The sequence below is a fragment of the Megascapheus bottae genome, chromosome 37 (genome assembly GCF_031878675.1).
Source record: "Megascapheus bottae isolate mThoBot1 chromosome 37, mThoBot2.hap1, whole genome shotgun sequence".
Lineage (NCBI taxonomy): Eukaryota > Metazoa > Chordata > Mammalia > Rodentia > Geomyidae > Megascapheus > Megascapheus bottae.
In genome coordinates this window covers 922,615-942,959 of record NC_143545.1, presented here as the reverse complement: position 1 = coordinate 942,959, position 20,345 = coordinate 922,615, and the positions used below count along the sequence as shown (strand labels likewise).

General features: G+C 43.5%; 1 protein-coding gene across 1 annotated transcript in view; it reads left to right on the top strand.

Annotated features, from left to right (window-relative positions):
- Wnk1 (WNK lysine deficient protein kinase 1) overlaps positions 1-20,345 on the top strand; it is an 83,022-nt gene that overhangs the window by 30,145 nt on the left and 32,532 nt on the right. Inside the window, exons 4-8 of the mRNA XM_090325303.1 lie at positions 1,305-1,462; positions 10,618-10,706; positions 12,271-12,490; positions 14,868-15,201; positions 15,904-16,091. Of these exons, the coding sequence (XP_090181429.1) occupies positions 1,305-1,462; positions 10,618-10,706; positions 12,271-12,490; positions 14,868-15,201; positions 15,904-16,091 (989 nt within the window). The remainder of the gene's footprint in view (positions 1-1,304; positions 1,463-10,617; positions 10,707-12,270; positions 12,491-14,867; positions 15,202-15,903; positions 16,092-20,345) is intronic.

Sequence of the window (20,345 nt, the reverse complement as noted above, 5' to 3'; positions counted from 1 at the left end):
GCTCTTGCACTTTGAGCCACAATGCCACTTCCCGTTTTTGAGTAGTTAGTTGGAGATAAGTCTAACAGGGACTTTGCTTCCCAGGCTGGCTTTGAACCATGATCCTCAGATCTTGGCCTTCTTAATAGCTAGGATTACAGGTGTGAGCCACTGGTCCCTGGATCCATTAGGAAAACTATAGAACATCAGTAAATTAAAAAAAAGAAAACTATAAACAATGTTATCCTTGGAAATTTTATTATGTGTGGAATTTATTATGCAACTAATATTAGAATAGTAGTTTTACAATTTCTTACAAAACACTAACGAGAACAGGAAAAAAAAGATATTTGAAGCTTAATTTTATGTTTGTTATCTTTACAGAAAGCACTTAATTTGATTTTCTAGGGCATCTTAGTTTCTGGCCCAGAAGAGTTTTATTTTCTTTGTTAAATCAAATTAATTAAACTTGTTTTTAGAGTGATTTGAAGTTTAGTGCCTTAACTGTTTGGAAGCATTGAAAAACCCAGGCTTATGGAATCACACTCTTCTAAATGAGGTTGTCTTTGAGGTGTGTGTGTGTGTGTGTGTGTGTGTGTGTGTGTGTGTGTGTGTGTGTGTGTGTGTTCTTGGTCTACAAAATCTTCCTTACTGAAGGTTTCATACGTGCAGTGAGACATGGTAAATTTATGAAGGTTTCATACGTGCAGTGAGACATGGTAAATTTATGAAGGTTTCATACGTGCAGTGAGACATGGTAAATTTTTGAAGAGGGTCTTGTGAGGGGCCTTTACAGACCGTCTTTAAAGTACTCTGGACCTGGGCCCAGGGACTCATACCTGTAGTCCTGGTAGATAACCGATCAAATAGATTATTATGAGCGAGACCCTGAACCGGATGTGTCTTACAGCTACCATACACTAGAGGGCAGACAAGTGTTTGATTTTCTTAAGTTAGCTACTGGCTTTTCTGGAAACTGCATCACTTGTCTTTCAGGCTGGTCTTGAACTCGTGATTTTTCTGCCTTAGCCTTCCAAAAGCTGGACTATTCCACCACACCCAATTTTAACTCATCATTTTATGGGTAAATGAAATTTTTACTGTATTACTAATGGGAATTCATTTTAAAGAGTGTATAAATAATCTGCCACTCGTTCAGTTTCTTAGCGTGACAGATCTGTAACGGAGCAGACTGAGGAGAGGTCTTTTCCCTTTTTCCTTCTTGCTTTTTCCCCCTTTCTGATTTTTTCCTCTGGCTGATGTCCGCCTCTCTGCTTCTCTCACTAGTGCTTCTCAGGTTAACGGAGTCGTTCTCTTCATTTAAGGTACTCCGGAGTTCATGGCCCCTGAAATGTATGAGGAGAAATACGACGAATCCGTTGATGTTTATGCTTTTGGGATGTGCATGCTTGAGATGGCCACGTCCGAATACCCGTACTCAGAGTGCCAGAATGCTGCGCAGATCTACCGGCGCGTGACCAGTGTAAGTTTCCCGAGGCTGTCTGGGAGTGTGGTCAACACCTGACTGTAGAGGGAGGCGGCAGTGGAGAGCATGCCGGGTAAGGTGTCGGGGCGGGGGTGTGAAGAACAACTGTAAGTGTATTTGGAACCCACCTCATGTGCAGGACTTAACCCTTTGCTGGTCAGCCACGTCACCTCTAGAGCCACATCTCATCACTTCTGGTTTTTTTCCTGGTTAATTGGAGTTAAGAGTCACATGGACTTTGCTGCCTGAACTGGTTTTGAACTGTAGTCTTCAGGTCTCAGCCTCTTGAACAGCCAGGTCATTGTTCTTTGTCCATGCATAAAAACTGTCTACTTGGACTGCGTATGTCTTCATTCCCCCTCCCCTGTCAGCGCAGCCCTTTCCCACTAGTACTCACCCCTGCAGCAAAGCCTGTTCTCCTTGCTTATCTTCCCTTAATCCCTGTTGATCACAGAGTGTCTTTATGCTATGGTTCACATATGGTGGATTTCTGGGTTTAGTCTTACATTTCCCTTTAGAATTATGCTATATGTTTGTCCACCTGTATAATCATGTGTACCGGTGTCTTTAGGTATAGCATTGTCCTTGAAGTACGATTTTCAGATCTAGCTTTTACATAAGAGCAAAAATATACTTGTCTTATCTCAATATGTCCTTAAATATTAGCATGGTGGTTTATTTGTGAATGAGTTAATGCTTTTTTTTTTTTTTTTTTGGCCAGTCCCAGGGCTTGAACTCAGGGCCTGAGCACTGCCCTTGGGCATTCTCAAGGCTAGTACTTCACCACTTGAGCCACAGTACCACTTCTGGCTTTTTCTGTGTATGTGTACCAAGGAATTCAACCTTAGGGCCTTGTGCATGCTAGACAGGCACTCTACCACATTCACAGCCTGACTTACTGTTTGTTTTTTCTTTTGGCCAGTCCTGGGGCTTAAACTCAGGGATGAATTACTCCTTTTAGACTTCTTCTTCGTTGTTGTTGTTGTTCTAGTACTGGCACTTGAATTTAGGGCTTGGGTGCTGCCCATGAGTTTTTGCTCAAGATTCTGCCACTTGAGCATTTTTTTCTCTACCACTTGAGCCACAGCTCTACTTGTGATTTTCTGGTGTCTCACAGACTCTGCTGCCGGGCTGGCTTTCAGTACAGATTCTGAGGTCCTGGCCTCCTGAGTAGCGAGGGTTCCAGGTGTTGAACCACTAGATCCTGGCTACTCACTAATTCTTGTTGGTGGAAATCGCCACTGTTAGGAGGGTATGTTTATTAGTGAAATCGTGTTATCTTTCCTTCTGTTCCTTTGAGTGATATTTGCATAAGAACCCGCTAGAAAGGTGATAGAGCCAGAAATCAAGAGATTTTAAGACACTACCATTACACTTTTATCCTTTGTTCTTCATTTTTATAAGGAAAATTCTGAAGATAAACAGGGAATATGGGTGACATAAGTAAAAGCAGGGTTGCCAAACATGTAAAATGAATGGTCTGCATGTCACACAGAGAAACTGCATGGCTGCATTCTATCCTTGTCACCTTGGCCTAGTGACCTTGAAGGTGTGTGACCGGAGGAAGGTCCAAATTGGATAGAGGTGTACCTAGCACAGCCATGTCTGCTATTAAGAGAGTAACAAGTGCAGTGCAAACGGCGTAGCTCATTATGCTAGAGCAGTGGGAGGGACACCAGCCCTGATGCATGCAGGGTAATGAGCCGTGGGCATCCTGGACAAGCTCATTCCCTTTGATAGGGTTAGCTCAATTAGGCAGGGTGCTTGAATCGGCTTGTTTTTCAGTGGGATCGTGAAGTATGTTCAGATTCCTGTAAACTAATGGTTCGTGTCAGTAAGAATCTGGCTACATCCAGCCCCATAACAGCCAAGTTAAAAATAATGGGGATTTTAATTACTTTGTTTGTGTAATTTGACTTTGCTACTGATTTGATTCACCTTTGGAATGCAAGGATTGAACCTTCTGGTGGGGGTGGGACTGGATTAAAGTCTTTAGGGTACAATTCCTTGTTGTTCTTATGTAACAGATTGTCATTTTTATACTTGTTTAAAGAAAAGAAGTGAGATAATCCTGATTGGATAGTATTTGAAAATTCAGGGAACCTTTCTATTTATTAGCAGTTAGAATTAGCAAAAATGGTTCATTCTTGGATAAATTTTGCTCTTGTAGCTGTCTAATAAATTGGATCAGAAAAAAGAAACTGGATCAAAAAAGGAAGCCCTGTGTGTGTGTGTGTGTGTGTGTGTGTGTGCACATGTGTGTATGTGTGTGCATGCACACTGTTTTCAGATACACTGTGTCACCCTGTTGTGGCTGGAGTATGACTCAGAGGCAGAGGCATTACCTTACTGTGATTTCAGTAAGGTTAAAGGGAACAGTTTGGGTACCATTTCCAGTCATCTAAATGGTATAGAACAAGTGTGATGTTCTTTAGAATTCTTCAGAACACCTGATTTTATCAGTCCCAAATTTTGGTCTCTAATTTATCGGGCCATAGAATAAAAACTTAAGAGAATAACGTAGAAAGCTGTTTTTTTGTTTGTTTGTTTTTTGTTTTTGCCAGTCCTGGGCTTGATCTCAGGGCCTGACCATTATCCTTGGAGTTTTCTCAAGTTTTCTCTCACTTGAGCCACAGCACCACTTCCAACTTTTCTCTGTGTGTGGTACCTGGGAATTGAACCTGGGTTTTCGTGCATGCTGGGCAAGCACTCTACCACTAGGCTAAACTCCCAGCCCCGAAAGCTGTTTTTTATGTTGCATTTTATATTCCAGCTGTGCTCCCTTGATGTCTTGGAAATCATTCATATGCTAAGTATTAAAAGATTCACAGACTCTTTGTACTCACTGCCTTCTATGGTGGACTGTTTTGTAACATAAGGTATACCTGCATATTACACTGGCTAAAAGTAGTGGGGCAGAATAAAGTGTTTTGTGAGTGTTAATGTGCATCTGTTTGACCATAGAAAGAGTATTGTCAGGGCCAAGAGTGTGGCCTAGAGGTAGAGTGCTTGCCTAGCATGCTCTAAGACCCGGGTTCAGTTCCTCAGAACCATATACATAGAAAAAAGCCGGAAGTGGTGCTGTGGCTCAAGTCATAGAGTTCTAGCCTCTAGAAAGCTCAAGGTCAGTGCTCAGGGCCTGGATTCAAGGCCCAGGACTGGGGGGGGGGGGGAGTATTGTCAGTGGAAATAAAAGTATTCACTCACCAGGTGACCAGTTTGACTGGACACGCTGAAATGTTCTGGTGATTTGGAAATAAGAATAGTGAAAAGGGTTCAGTGACCAGGTAACTAATTTGGACTATTTGAGAGGTAGAGATGGAGGGAGACCTGGAGTGTGAGGCCTTGCATGCCATGTTAAGAACATTAAGAAGCACAGAAACACAGGCTAGAAACAACACTGGATGACTCACCAGGAACTCTGATGCTTGTGATTGCCGTATCAGCAATTAGAACCCATTGACGGTATTCTGAGTTGAGAGGGTGATGCAGTGTTGAATAGTCAGATGCCCAACACCCATTTAGTAATCACCAGTTGAGTAAATGGATTCTAACTTCTACATGGGCCACAATTGTCTCATTGAAATTCCTATTCAAGTTCTTTCTAAACCTGTATTCCTGTCTGCCTTGTAGACGTTGCAATAATCATTTACAAGTAATGTGATGTCAGATGACTGGAAATAACAGTTAAGTGTCAGCTGGTTGAGCCAACCAGTGTGGAGTCATAGAAAGAAGTGAGGGAGGGCTAGGAAGGTGGCTTAGTGGTAGAGTGCTCGCCTAGCATGCATGAAGCCCTGGGTCTGATTCCTCTATATCACATACACAGAAAAAGCTGGAAGTGGTGCTGCGGCTCAAGTGATAGAGCGCTAGCCTTGAGCACAGAGAGGCTCGGGGACAGCACCCAGGCCCTGGTCTGGCAAAAAGAAAACAAAACGGCAATCAAAACAAGGGAGGCTCGTCTTAAAATTGGTTCAGACTTAAATGAAGAGGGTATTGGGATTTGGTGGTCACACGTAGTGGTTTTGTTTATTATTATAAAGGTAACGTACAGAGATGTTCCAGTTTTTGTAAGTCAGGTAAAGAGAGCACATTTATTTTTAGACATGGTCACCCCTTCCCTCGTTCTCTTCCAGTTTTCCCCCCACCCCCCTGCAGGTTGTACAGGTCATTGTCAACCTATTCTCCAGTGATGACCACTGCTGCATGTATCCACCCTCCCCACACCTGCACTGGGACCTTGAGAGGTAGCAAATCAGTATAAATCTTATTTTCCTGGACAGCGATGTTTGGCTATTGGAAAAGTAAGAAGAATACCAATAGCAGAATGTTTGCCAGCTGTTTTCAGCATTTATCATTTCAAGAAGACAGTCATGGTAGTTCTTACATGTTATGGGAGAAGAAACATCCAGGAATGAGTGAGGGTTCTGTTCTGGACCACACAGAGAGAAGTGGAGGAGAGGCCTCACAGCCTGTGCCTGTAACCCCAGCAACTCAGGCAGACAGGGAGAGTCATGGTCGTGGGCCAGCCTGGGCAGAGCGATCCGATCTGAACAAAAGGGTACGTGACTCAAGAGGCACTGGGTCCATGGGATTTACCTGGGAAACTAAACTATGTTTATGCAGGTGAAGGTTTTTCTTAGAAAGTAAAGGAAGCAGAATTTTCTTAGCATTTTAGTATAGAAATACACTATGAGAGAGTAAAAGGCAGTTTTACATAAGTCTGAAATTGGTTCAGCTCATACTAATTAGTATATCATAGAGGGAACCGAGAACTGAACCGGAGTATTATAAGGACCGTCCAGTGCTCTTTTGGTTATGTGTTCTGAAATTACGCTTGATTGGATTTGATCCCCACTTTAAAACCCCAGCCCATAGTTTCAACCTGATCAGGATGTGGGCAATGTTTTCATGAGTGTATGTCCAGTGACCCGTCCAGGCAGGCCTGGAGGGAGGCCCTGATGTCCAGGAGGCAGAGCCCTGAGAAGCAGTGGGTGGAGCTCTGAGCAGAGAAAATCCTTATTTTGCTTGTGCAGGAATCAGAGTAGTCACGGGGAGCAGGAGAGGAATGATATCCCTGCCTCCCTGCCTTTCTGAGTGGAGCGTCCATCCTCGGAGCCCATCCAGACCCGTAGCCTGACAAGAGCAAGCCTGCAGACGAGGGGGGAAAGCATGGCTGCCATTAAACAAGGGCCCAGGCTTCCATTTGACTCTGCTCTTTGCCTTCCATCTGCTGTAGGCTAAGCTACTCTATTGATTTTTACTTTCCCTTACTTATCTTGAGCTGGAAATCTATTTATAGTCTTTTCCTGATGGATTTCACAAAGAAAGACTTTTGTCCCGTATTTGTCATCGTAAATTCTCATTGCTGCTGTTGCTCTCAAAAAGATTGTGTAAATGAGGTAGGTAAGAATTTCTGGTCTATGTAAAGGGTGTGTTGGTACTTGCCTTTTGATGCTATGTGTAAAGCGTTTTAGTCAAAGTACTGAAATAGTTAACTTTAGAATGTCTTTTGGGGGGAGGGGAAGGAGAAAAAGGTGTTTTTCAATTCTCGTGGTTAGGAAGGGTTTGATGACTAATGGATGTGATACTGTTGTAAGCCTGCTAGATTGTGAGTGTGAGGCCAGCCTGAGCTTCACAGAGACCCTGGAGGGAGAAGGGCAAGGAAAGAAGGGGAGACAGAGAGATACTTTGATTGACTGAACTTGGTTTAATTCTTATCCTAACGCATTTGAAATGAAGCTGTTAAGAAGCAGAAGCCAGGAGGTTAAACCAGAGAATTGGTGTTATGACTTGCAAAGAAGTCAGTTTCTGAAGTGCGTGTGCATGGATTTTGTTAGTCAAGTAAGGGAATGTATGTCTGATAAACATACCAAGGCACCCCAGGGACCCTGTGAATTAGAAAGGCAGGAGGAGAACATAAGAGCCCAGGAGGAGTCCATGACAGAGCTGTGTGCCCTTCCTTAAGTGAGTGAGTTAAGAGCTCTTTCTGGTTTTGTGTTTTCCACTTTATTCAGAAAAGCGGGTAATGATTTGCTTTTAGTGGCTACAGGAAGCCCAGTGTGGCTAAGTTAGAAGAAGTAGAGAGAGGAGTGGAACCTAGAAAGTGTAGGGTTCTTGAACTTGACCTTCATCTTTGCTCAGATATATCAAAGTAACGTGATGTTTTTATCAACTCATTTTGGTATTACTTTTTTTTTTTTTTTGCCAGTCCTGGGCCTTGAACTCAGGCGTGGGCACTGTCCTTGGGCTCTTGGGCTTTCTCAAGGCTAGAGCTCTACCACTTGAGCCACAGCACCATTTCTGGCTCTTGTATGTGATACGGAGCAATCAAATCCGGGTGTTCGTGCATGCTACACAAGCACTCTACCACTAGGCTAAACTCCTGGCCCTCATTTTGTTATTACTTTGAAGCCCGTGATTATCATGAGTATGTTTAAAAAATTTTTTACCTTAAACAGGTTTCTGTTCTATGTCCCAAGTAACTTTTCTTCAGGTCGCTTCAGTGCCTGTCTTATACTGTACTTGATTGTCTGTTTGTACACAATTTATACATTCTTGTTTAAGAAATGTCTTCTAGGCATTTAGTCATGATGATTTGGGTGTGTTTTGTTTTGTTTTGTTGAGACAGTGTCTTGCTTATGTTGGATCCAGGCTCACCTTAAACACCCTGCCTTACTCTTGATCATTCTGCCCTACTACTATCCTTGTAATCCATATTTTGTTCATTTTCTAGTTTTCAATCAGGCAGTAATAAGCAGTATAGTGTCAGCTGTTAGATTAGTGGAAAAACAAAACAGGTTTCTTTTTTTTTTTCTTTCCTTTCCTTTTCTTTCTTTTTTTTTTTTTTAAAACTAGTTCTAGTGCTTGAACTCAGGGCCTAAACACTGTCCTTGGACTTTCTCAAGGCTAGAGCTCTACCACTTGAGCCTCAGCACCACTTCTGGCTTTTTCTATGTATGTGGTACCGAAGAATCGAACCTGGGTCTTCATGCATGCTAGGCAAGCACTCTACCACTAGGCCACACTCCCAGCCCTAAAATTGTTACTGTAAAGGTGATATACATGAAGGGGTTACAGTTACATACATAAGAATAAGGTAGCCCTTTCTTGAGGATTTTTTTAATATATACTTGATAGGATGATGAAGATAGAGAATTTTTTTACATATAATTATATGACTTGAAATCCAGAGTGTCCTTGGGCTGGCAAATTTAGCTGAAAGAACTTTCACCCTAGATAGGATATTTGGTTGCAGTTTCTATGAATGTGCTAAACAGGAGCTGTGAAGCACAGGCAAGATGACTGCAGCTTGTCCAGCTCACAGTGAACTCACATCTTGGGTTGCTGGCTCCTTCCTCTTCACAATGTGCCTCTCCCAGAGTGGAACAGAACCCAAGTCAAACTTGTTGCCCTGCAGTGTGTGTGGTGTGAGAAAGCACGTTCTTCCTCATAAAATTTTATGTTCTTGCTGGCCACTGTTCCGTGCAGTCAGCCTGTGCTGTGTATGGAGTCTGTGGCTGGCAGGCAGCTCGGCCTGCCTACTGTGCGTTTCATTTTATTGCTTCCATCATGGTCACGTGAGGACATGGACAATTTGGGTGAACAGCTGGATTTGGAAAAATAAGATTAAGGAAAACAACAGGCACAGTATTTGTTGTCATTCTCAGAGTCCTGAATCCATAATCAGCATAGCGCTAGGTGGGAATTAGGAGTGTGGCCTTTCTATTTTAATCCATGGTTCACTGGATGGGAATCAGAACAAGACTGTACTAAATTGGTTTTCTATTTTAATCCATGTATCACTAGATAGGATTTTTTCTTTTTAATTTTTCCAGTTCTGGGCTTTGAGCTCAGGGCCTGAGCACTGTCCTTGGGCTTTCTCAAGGCTAGAGCTCTACCACTTGAGCCACAGCACCACTTCCAGCCTTTTTCTATGTATGTGGTACCGAGGAATCGAACCCGGGTCTTCGTAGGCCCCACTCCCAGCCCCAGGATTTTTTAATTAATGAGACTACTACTCACTCCCAGATGCTAGTCTTTTGTTCCTACATGGTTTTTACATTTCCATCGGTTGCTGGAAGTTTTTTTTGTGGAAGTTAGTCCTGGGGCTTGAACTCAGGTTTTGCTCAAGACTAGTACTCCATTGCTTTGAGCCACAGCTTCACTTCTGGCCTTTTCTGAGTAGTTTATTGGAGGTAATAGTCTCATGGACTCTCCTGCCTGTGTTTGCTTTGAACTATGATCCACAAATGCCAGCCTCTTGAGTAGCAGGATGACAGGTGTGGCCCACCAGTGCCTGGCACATTGCTGGAAGTTTTAGGGTCAAAGAATTTGTACTTCGTGAAGATTCTAAATGATTACTATGATGTTCCTAGATAGTATTATAGTAAATAGTGGTAATTTTTCCTTAAGATTAATTTCAGTGCTTACCTTTTGTGTGAGTCAAATATAACATCACTTCACATTTGATGCTTCATGTGCACACGGCAATTTGGGTCAGTCATCCTGGTAAGCCAGGTCCAACCCCTAGCCTTCCCGTCCTAAGAATAATGTAACCAGATTGAGAGTGTGGCCTGCGGAGGAGCTAGGGTGGCTGGTGTGAGCCCCCAGTGCCCGCTGAGCAAGACATTTTAGGACAGGTTAGGACTTGTGGCTTTCTCTTACCTAATAACTTCCTTTATCTAAAGAACGCCATGGTTTTCTCTTTGCCACATAGGGGCGTGAGTGACCCCTATCAAAGTGTTTCTTCTTTCTGAGAAGCTAAATTACCACTCTCATTCTCTGACCCTGAAATGGTAAGCTGTGTTGTCAATTCAGAAAAAAACAAAAACAAAAACCAGCTAGGGAGCCAGGGCTTTGGCCTAGTGGTAGAGTGCTTGCCTTGCATGCACCAAGACCCAGCTAGGTTCCATTCCTTGGTATCACATACATTAAAAAAAAGCCGGAAGTGGAGCTGTGGTTCAAGTGGTAGAGTGCTAGCCTTGAGGAAAAGCCCAAGGACAGTGCTCCAGGCCCGAGTTCAAGTCCCAGGACTGGCAAAAATAAAATAAAATAAAAAACAGCTAGAAGACCTTAATTGGAAATGGAAAAGCAAAGTTCCAAGATTCCTTGTTATCATATTATGTGTTTATGCCTAATATTGTGGTTTTCAGGGAGTGAAGCCAGCCAGTTTTGACAAAGTAGCAATTCCTGAAGTGAAAGAAATCATTGAAGGTTGCATAAGACAAAACAAAGATGAAAGGTGAGTTGTCTGGTGTTTTGACCTGTTATTGTTGCTTAAACAAAAATTCCCTTCTGAGTCTAGTATTCCTTCTGAAGTGTATTGATTCCTTGTGTTTGGTTTTCCTCTTTACACCCTGTAGTATTTTTTTTAAAGTAGGCTTTTTCCCATCATGAGAGCCCTTGTAATTACAAAAGTGTGGCTTCATGGGGTTTAAGTAAGCCAGGACCACCTTAAATGAAGCTTCAGTGAGAGCTCCTTTACAGGTCTTGGTTTCCTGTTCTTACTCCAGACCTGAAGAAGAGCAAAACATCAGAATTCCTTTGAGTAAAAAGAGAAGACTTCACCCAAGGCTTAGGAGGAGATCTGGCGTAGACGTTGGCACGCACAGAGGAGTTTCTCAGAGGAGTGGCCAGTATCTGATCTGCCATATAGCTGACTCATTGCCCGTTAGGCAGGGCAAGGGTCCAAGATCTGGTTTTGAAAAATAATCTGCCTTCTCCATCCCTACTTTGGCCAAAAAAGAAAAAGTATCCAGCCTAATACAAATAGAAATTGTAAATTGAGTATAATCTACTCCTGAAAAATGAGAGCCATCAGGTATCTCAAGCGAATGAAAGAACTGCTATCTTCATGTCTCTAGTCTCATGTTCTTTTCATGACTTGGTTATTTGGAAGATCTTAATACCATGATGGCAACAACACTTCACTAAGTAGTTTGAGTTTCTGTTTTTATATACACTCCGCCCTTAAAACTTAAAAAATTCCTTTCACTGCAAACAAAGGAATATTTGTTTGGGGGACTTAGAATATATTACTCAATTGTTTTCTGGATGGTATTTTGAAACTGTTTTGTCTAAAGAAAGGTGTTATCCAATCTGCATTCTGCTTGCCTTGTCCACAAAATAAAGAGCACTGCAGGAGCTGGTATGAACTTAGGGAAAAGTTTGCTTTGTAGATTTTCTTCCCACTATATCTTATGCTTGCCAGTACCTTCTTTTCATGTCTACTTTTGACTACATCAGTTACAACTTTAAAAATATGAGTGAGGCTCTTTAACTTTTCTGAGCCTTTATTTCATAATGACGAGGAGATAACTGATTGGGTATTGGTTGTTGTTGCTAGTTATAAAATTCTATATAAAAGGTTAAGTGGTACTTTGATGCTTTGATATTTTATGCATCCCTTGCCACAACCCTAATAAGATTGTATCATTTGATTTTAAAATTGTTACCATTACCTCTTATTCATAAAGTGGATTTGACATTGTGTAACTTAGGAGGATGACTAATCCTGTTCACATAGACTAATGTCTCGACAAATGAATTACAAACTTTTCCTTATTTTTATTTCACAGTCTTTCTTATACAGTCAACGGCCAGATACATTTGCAAGGTCTTTGTTCACGGTGCCATGATGTATGCCTGTAGTGATAGCACTTGAGAGGCTGAGGCAGGAGAATCACTGGAGCCCAGGAGTTTGAGACCACACTGGGCTGCATAGTGAGACCCTTTCTCAAAGAAAGAAAGAAAATGACCTTTTCAGACCATACTGATACTGTGTTTCTTTTTTCTCTCTTTGGAAGATATTCCATCAAAGATCTTTTGAACCATGCCTTCTTCCAGGAGGAAACAGGGGTGCGGGTAGAATTAGCTGAAGAAGATGATGGAGAAAAGATAGCTATTAAGTTATGGCTGCGTATTGAAGATATCAAGAAACTAAAGGGAAAGTACAAAGACAATGAAGCAATCGAATTTTCCTTTGACTTGGAGAGAGATGTGCCAGAAGATGTTGCTCAAGAAATGGTAAGTTGACCCTCATCAACCATTTTACAGTTTATATATATTAATATTTATGCCTTTATATATACATTTATATATATTGATGCTTCTAGGCCTAAAGCAGATTGTGAGGTGACGACATCAGTTATGTCTCGGCGTGAAGTGTTGGTCCCAAAAGTTATATTTGAGGAATAGCTCTCTTCTTTGTAGTGTCTTGATTAGTGTTGGCATTGGGTTCTTTGGTCCTCTTAAAATCTGTGGGGTGTGGGGCTGGGAGTTTGGCTTGGTGGTAGAGTGCTTGCCTAGCATGCACAAAGACCCGGGTTCAATTCCTTGGTACCACATACATAGAAAAAAGCTAGCTGGAAGTGGTGCTGAGACTCAAGTGGTAGAGCTCTAGACTTGAGAAAGACCAAGGACAGTGCTCAGGTCCTGAGCTCAAGCCCAGGACTGGCTTAAAAAAAAAAAACAAAAAAACAAAACTGGGGTGGACAAGAGAGTTAGAACTCATTGTGGGGCTGGGAGTGTGGCCTAGTGGTAGAGTGCTTGCCTATCATGCAAGAAGACCAGAGTTGCATTCCTCGGTACCACATACATAGAAAAAAGCCCAAAGAGGTGCTGTGGCTCAAGTGGCAGAACATTAGGCCTTGAGAAAGCCTAAGGACAGTGTTCATTGTCTGAGTTCAAGCCCCAGGACTGCCCCCCCCCCCCAAAAAAAAAGAAAGAAAGAAAGCATTGTGAAGTTGTTTTTAGAGTCAATGAGGCAGGCATAACTCTTCAGTCACAAGGAAAGTTGCGGTGTTTGTGTGCTGCTTTTGGAGTAGTTTGAGACCTGGTTTTTATGTGTGGCCCGGGCTGGCTTTGAGCTCAGAATTCTCCTTCCTCAGACTCTCTGGTGGTCCAAAATTGCAGGCCTGTGCCACCATTCCCAGCTTAAAAGTTACTAGATATCAGCTAATCTCTGATTCATCATTATAGAAGCCTTATAAGATAATGTGACACTACAAACTTTTTTTACTTTGAAAGGAGTTTTCCAGATTATTAGTAGTCTTCGGTATACCCTACCCTTTAGTATATGTAAAAGATCACTTTTCTAACAGGAAAGTTAGGTTTGCTAATGTGCCTGAAATTGCCAGTTAGGCTACTAATCATAGAATATCTCTTGTGATTTATAAGGATCATTCAAAAGTAGTTGCTTATTAGGGTCAGGTTAAAAGAAACTGCGTGTGTGTGTGTGTGTGTGTGTGTGTGTGTCTGTCTGTCTGTCTGTCTGTCTGTCTGTCTGTCTCTGTCTCTTGTCTGTGTGCGTATGCATGCCTGTCATGGGGATTGAACCCAGGTCTGGGCACTGTTCCTGTGCTTTTGTGCTCTACCACTTGAGCCACGGTTCCACTGCAGGCTTTGTGCTGGTTAGTTGGAGGTAAGAGTTGCACCGGCTTTGCTGCCCACACTGGCTTTGGGCTGGGACTCTCAGGTCTCAGCTCATGACTCGCTAGGATTTCAGGCTTGAGCCACTGGCGCTGGCACTGTTTGTTTTTGTGGTGGGGGTCTGGTTTTGTTCCCTAGCTAACCGGAGCTGCAGGCCTCCTGTTTGTGCTTCTCCGTGTCCTCGGGGAGGATGGGAGCACAGCACCCAGGGGGCTCCCCTGGAGCTGGGATTCTAAATAGGCATGTACCACCACGCCCACTTCGGGCTAAGGCCCCTTGGTTGGAGCTGACCTTGAACTGAACCGTAATTCCTTGAGTTCTCCCTCATAGGTGGTTTGGGAGTACAGGTTTGAGCCACCATTCCTGGCCCTGGCTTGTTTTTAAATTGATAGTTTGTTTTTTTCACTGTTTGAATTTGGGGGAATGTGTGTACCAGTCCTGTGGCTTGAACCCAAGGCCGAGGTGCTGTTCCCTGAGGTGTGATTTTGTTTTTGCTTTTGTACCACTTTAGTTCAGCACCATATCAAGCTTTCTAGTGGTTCATTGGAGATGAGAGTCTCACCTCTCAGGCTCTCCTGCTCAGGCTGGCTTGAAACTGAGATCCTCAGATCTCAGCCTCCTGAGTAGCTGGGACGACTGGCGTGAGCCATTGGTGCAAATAATTGTACAAAGGGGTTTCAGTTTGACAAGTCAGATGATGAGTACAGTGTATCCCGACCCATGTTACCCTTCCCTTCTGCCCCAGCCTTCCAGTCCCAGCCATACCCTCAAGTAGTGTAGTTCAACTCCCACACGAGGACTGGATTTGCCTACCTTTAAAAACCCATGCACTGCCAGGCAACGGCGGTGGCAAAGTGGTGACACAGAGCGACCATTGCAGTGGTGAAAGACCAGTCCTGCGAGGAAGGGCTTCCACTTTGTGCAGTGCCGGCGGGGGTTTCATTGCTCTCTGATGCCCCGTTTCTCTCTGCAGGTGGAGTCTGGGTATGTCTGTGAAGGTGATCACAAGACTATGGCTAAAGCTATCAAGGACAGAGTGTCCTTGATTAAGAGAAAGCGAGAGCAGCGGCAGCAGGTGCGGGAGGAGCAGGAGAAAAGACGACAGGAGGAGAATGGTCTCCGGCAGCAGGCCGAGCAGCAGTCCAGCGCTTCCCAGACCGGCCCCCAGCAGATCCCCGCCGCGGGCTCTGGTGTGCCCCCAGCCCCCACCACCTCTGCCTCCGTGTCCACACAAGTGGAGCCTGAAGAACCCGAGGTGGACCAACACCAACAACTGCAGCACCCACAGCCTGGCGTGTCTGTGTTGTGTACGTGTTTGGGCATTACTGTTTTTTAAAGTTTCTTAAAATAAGTGGCAATGAATGAAGAATGAACAAGCTGATTCCAGCTAACCCAGGTTGTCACTTACAGCAAAGCTCAATGGTAAATGGACTAAAATCTAGTGAGAACAGGAGTTATTAAATTAACTGCTTGACACCCCTGCTACAAGTCTCCCTAAGCAAGACTGTGAATGGATTAAGATAAGGTTTACTTAGAATATTCCTTCCTACCCCCCTTTCAGGTGATATAAGATTTTATTTTATTTGCTTGTTTGCTTGCTTACTTACTTAACTTACTTTTGGCCAGTTGTGGGCTTGAATTCAGGGCATGGACACTGTCTTTGACCTGCTTTTGCTTAAGGCCAGCCCTGTACCACTTAAGCCACAGAACCATTTCTGGGTTTTTCTAAAGTTATGCGATGCTGGAGAATCCTACCCTGGCCTTGTGCATGATAGGCAAGCACTCCACCACTAAGCCCCATTCCCAGCCCCATGAAAAAAAATTTTAAATTTCTTCCTCCTTTGATTTTCCTATTTACATACCGACACTTAATAAGATTGCCTTTTTTTAAAAAAAATTCAGTTTTGTGCAAAGAAACAAATCTCCAAACAACCCTACTATAAAGTGGTTAGGAAAATGTAAGCTTCTGTTTTGGCCATTCTCATCCTCTCATTCTCTCCCTCCTTCAGCGGATGGCACGGTTGACAGTGGCCAGGGATCTTCCGTCTTCACGGAATCTCGAGTGAGCAGCCAGCAGACCGTGTCATTTGGTTCCCAGCATGAGCAGGCGCAGTCTGCTGGCGCCGCGCCCGGGCACACAGCTTCTACTGCGCAAACTCAAGCCCAGCCTCTCGGGGTGTATCCACCCACAAGCATGGTGAGTAGAGGCGGCAGGGACGGGGCTACGCTCACTTTCTGCCTGCCATTTGAGTAGCAAATGCAAAGACGTGGTCTACAGTCAGCCCGCTGTGTTGGTGGGTTCCACATTGGGAAATTCAAACACTATCATGCTAAAGAAAAGTCTGTTTCGACAGAGCATGTACATTCAATATTATAAGCAACGTGAAGAGGCTTTGACGTCCACAGGCAGATGTCTGTAGGTGCTGTGGGCATACTGCACCACTTTGTGTGAGAGAACTGGGCCCCTGCAGGTTCCCCATCATAACCGCCCTTAGATGCCGAGGGACGGCTGTGTCTCGGGGCTGCCACCTGTGGGGCTGGAGTAGCTCCTGCAGAGGGCCACACAGGTCAGCGTGTGATGGCTGGCCGGCTGAGCTGCCTGCGGGGCGGGGGATGTAGACCAGTGCCCTTGACCGGCACTTCACAGTGAAACTTGGAAGTACCAGAAGCTAGACATGCAGATAGTTTGGGGGTGGGGCCAAGAGAGTTTTCTTTAAAAGCTGATTAATTAAAATAATAAGTGTTTTCTGTAAGATTTCGTATCGTATAAGCACAGGTAAGCCCTTTGAACCATCCAGAATGTTGCATGTCGGTAGAGTGGTGGACCTTTCTTTGTATGACCATTTCCCTCAGCGCTTGTATTGAGTTGATCATCAGTTGCTATGCGTGTTTTTGCCTTTAAAGTCTGTGTTGAACATAAGTTCCTTCCCTGCCTGGTATATGTTCATTTACTGTTCCCTTTATTTGGTATGTTTTATTACTGATTACTTTTGGAGCCAATTTGCAGATGTCATTTAAACTATGTTATGGTGGTCTGTGTTTAAATGTATGTGTACACATTATTACTCACGTTTTCTTGTCATCAGAGAATGTTGAAGAGATGGGTTATCAAACAATATGCCTCACTTCTAAAGGATGAGCCTCAGACAGGATGAGACGATAGGAGCCAGTCATTTTCTAGTACTTGTCTTGTGTAGTGAAGTCTTTACGTAGACCCATTCTTTTTCTCCTCACAATGTAAATTTTTAATCTGAACCTATGGATTCTTGCTCCTTTATATTAAAAGGAAAATCTTTTCTCTTGAATACTTTTGCTTACTCTGGTCTTTTGGGCTTGAAATAGAAGATATTTGTTTATTTCAAGTCAATTGCTCAGTCCTTTGGTTAGGTCTTAAGTTGAATGACTGCAGTGACACAAAGAAACTCATTAGTTCACTAATTTTTTTCTCAACTGTCTGTTTAACCTTTGGTGGAACTACAGAGGGCCAAATTACTATATGAGGACTACACAGAAGATCTGTTTCTGTGGTTTGACATATATTGTCAACATCTCTTAACCAGTTCTTATCTTTGTTCTTATAGATTTTTTCTTTTCCACTGAAACATGAAACTGGATTTTCAGATTATTTTTTCTTACTCTTGACTTCTGTCATTACAGGGTTATAAACATAGATAGCTCTCTGTGTCTCTGCCTCTCTCTCTCTCTCTCTCTCTCTCTCTCTCTCTCTCTCTCTCTCTCTCTCTCTCTCTCTCTCTCTCCTCTCCCCCTCTCCCCCACTCCTTCCCTCCCTCCCTCCCTCTCTACTTCTCTCTCCCTCTCTCCCTCTCCCTCTCCCTCTCCCTCTCCCTCTCCCTCTCCCTCTCCCTCTCCCTCTCCCTCTCCCTCTCTCTCCCTCCACTTGAGCCTCAGCACCACATCTGGGTTTTCCTGTGTGTGTGGTACGGAGGAATCTCACTCAGGGCTCTGTGCGTGCTCGGCGAGCACTCTACCCCGAGCCAGTTTCTGTGCCCCCATGGATCTCTTGTAAAAGGAAATGGGATGTGCACTTAGGAAGAGCCACTGGCATAGCCACCGTTAGGGGGTATTCTAAAAGCAGGTAGAACTTTTTTTTTGTCTTTTAATGACAATATTCTGTGGAGGTATTTTGAAGACTCAAGCAAGTTTGTAATTCTGCTCTTATGCTAGAAAGAATTTACCAAGGCTTACAATGATATATGAACATTATAACTGACATTTTAAAAATTAGAAAAAGCAACTAGGGATGGGAAAATGGGAACAGCATGAGAGCAAAGAATCATGGTGACACTCCCATAGCTGGTACTGATGAGTCCAAACTGTGGCTCAAGGCATTCTTCGTGGCCAGTTTCAGGAAAGGGAATGAACAAACAGCTCAGGCAGTCTTTTAGACCCGCTGTTTGCCAGCAGTGTTAAACACTTTCTTGTTAAGGTTAAGATTTGTAAATCTAAGTTGAATTTCAGCTATACCAGGGAAACACGGAAGATGTTTAGCAAGAGTAAAAAATATTTCCTGGCTGGGTGCCGTGGCTCACACCTGTTATCCTAGCTACTCAGGAGGTTGAGATCTGAGAATCGGAGTCTCTGAAACTCTTTTATCTCCAGTTACCCACTAAAATATAGGAAATGGCACTGCTGTTCAAGCGTAGGGTGGTAGCCTTGAGCTGAAGAGCTCAGGAACAGCACCCCAGCCCAGAGTTCAAGTCCCATGACCATCAAAAAAAAATTTTTTCCCTATGTCCTGTTAATTTCTGCAAGGATGCTGTACTTTTTCCTAGTAGATAATAATTTTTACCTTTGCAGCAAAAGATTGGCAAGAGTAATAAAATATTGTGAGCCAACCTCTTTTTACTCTGCATTCTAAAATAGAAATAAAAATCCTTTTCTCAAGTTTCCAGAGCTCCTGCAAAATAATCTCTTACATAAATCTTCCCAGTCTTATAATGTAGTTGAATCTAAGAGAATTCATTCCTGTTTAATCTTACTAAGTTTACAGAAACCGTCCACCGACCGCCATCATTTTCTCTATCTGCTACTTGTAGTCGCTCTTCCAGAAAGCAGGCACTGTTTGCGAGTGTCGAGGAACCGGGGGGTAGCCAGGACGGTGGTGGGCTGGCCAGGCACTCCCAAGTCACATCTCTGCGGAGAAGTACCCGAGGGTGTGGGGCACACTTCTTGTCCACTCTGCCCTGTGCCCACTGCGTGTTGGATTGTTTTGTGTTTCATGTCTGTCTGTTTTCTGTTTAGCCTCATCGTGGCCATAGCATGTCGGTTTGTGCTCCCCATCTTTGTGCTGCTCCTTCTCTGTCCTGCATCCCACCCAGGGCTCCTTCCACCCCACCACCTCCCCTCCTTCGGACTGCCCCTGAGGAGAGTTTTGCCGAAACGCTCTCTAGAGCACTGGAGAGTGTCCTGCCCATGCATTCTGCCTCCCAGCGCAAGCCTCGCCGCTCCAGCCTGCCCACCCTCCCTGGCAGTACTGTATGTACCTCACTGACTCCTGTAAATACATCCAGGCACCAGCAGACGAATTCAGAGCAAAACCAAACTATGAAACTTGGTTGTGGGTTTTAGAATAAATTGTTCCTATAGGAAGTATTTTTGTAATAACATTCTTAAAAATCAAGGAGGTAGTAAAAAAGATTGCGTATAGGCTTTTGGTGGCCTTTGACCATCACATTATATACCCAATAAAATTTAGCTCTTACTATATATTCTGATTGTCCGCTGATAATGCTTTTTGCCAAAGTATTTATATTGCTTAATGTACAATGATTATTGGCATAAGCAAAATTTAAAAACTTTACCCAAATGTTTTGGTTTCCTCCTTAGTTGATTGATTGATTGATTGCCAATGCCAGGGCTTGAACTCAGGGCCTGGGCACTGTCTTTGAGCTTTCTCAAGGCTAGCACTCTACCAGTTGAACCATAGTGCCATTCCGGCCTTCTGTGTGTATGTGGTTCCAAGACATCGAACCCAGGGCTTTGTGCATGCTAGGCAAACACTACCACTAGGCCACACTCCCGGGCCCTTAGTTTATCCTTAGGGAGTATTATTGAAGCTGGATGAATCCCCCCAACATACCTACCTCCCCACCTAGTCCTGGGGCTTAAACTCTGGGCCTAGGTACTGTCCCTGGGCTCTTTTTTGATCAAGGCGAGCACTTGAGCTACAACGCCATTTCTGGCTTTTTCTGTGATTAAATAGAGCTAAGAGTATCACGGGCTTTCTTGCCTGAGTCCACTTTTTATCATAGTAAAAAGAAGAGTTGAACAGTGAAAGTTGACTTGAATGTAATCATTCATGTAAACTAATACTTCAAACTAGGAGTTACAAAATGTTTCCTCATAGGGTATATTTTTTTTCTCATTGAGAAGGATGGGGCCTTGACTCTCAATTTTTATTTAGTATGTGTGACTTTCTTTGGGCTCCGTT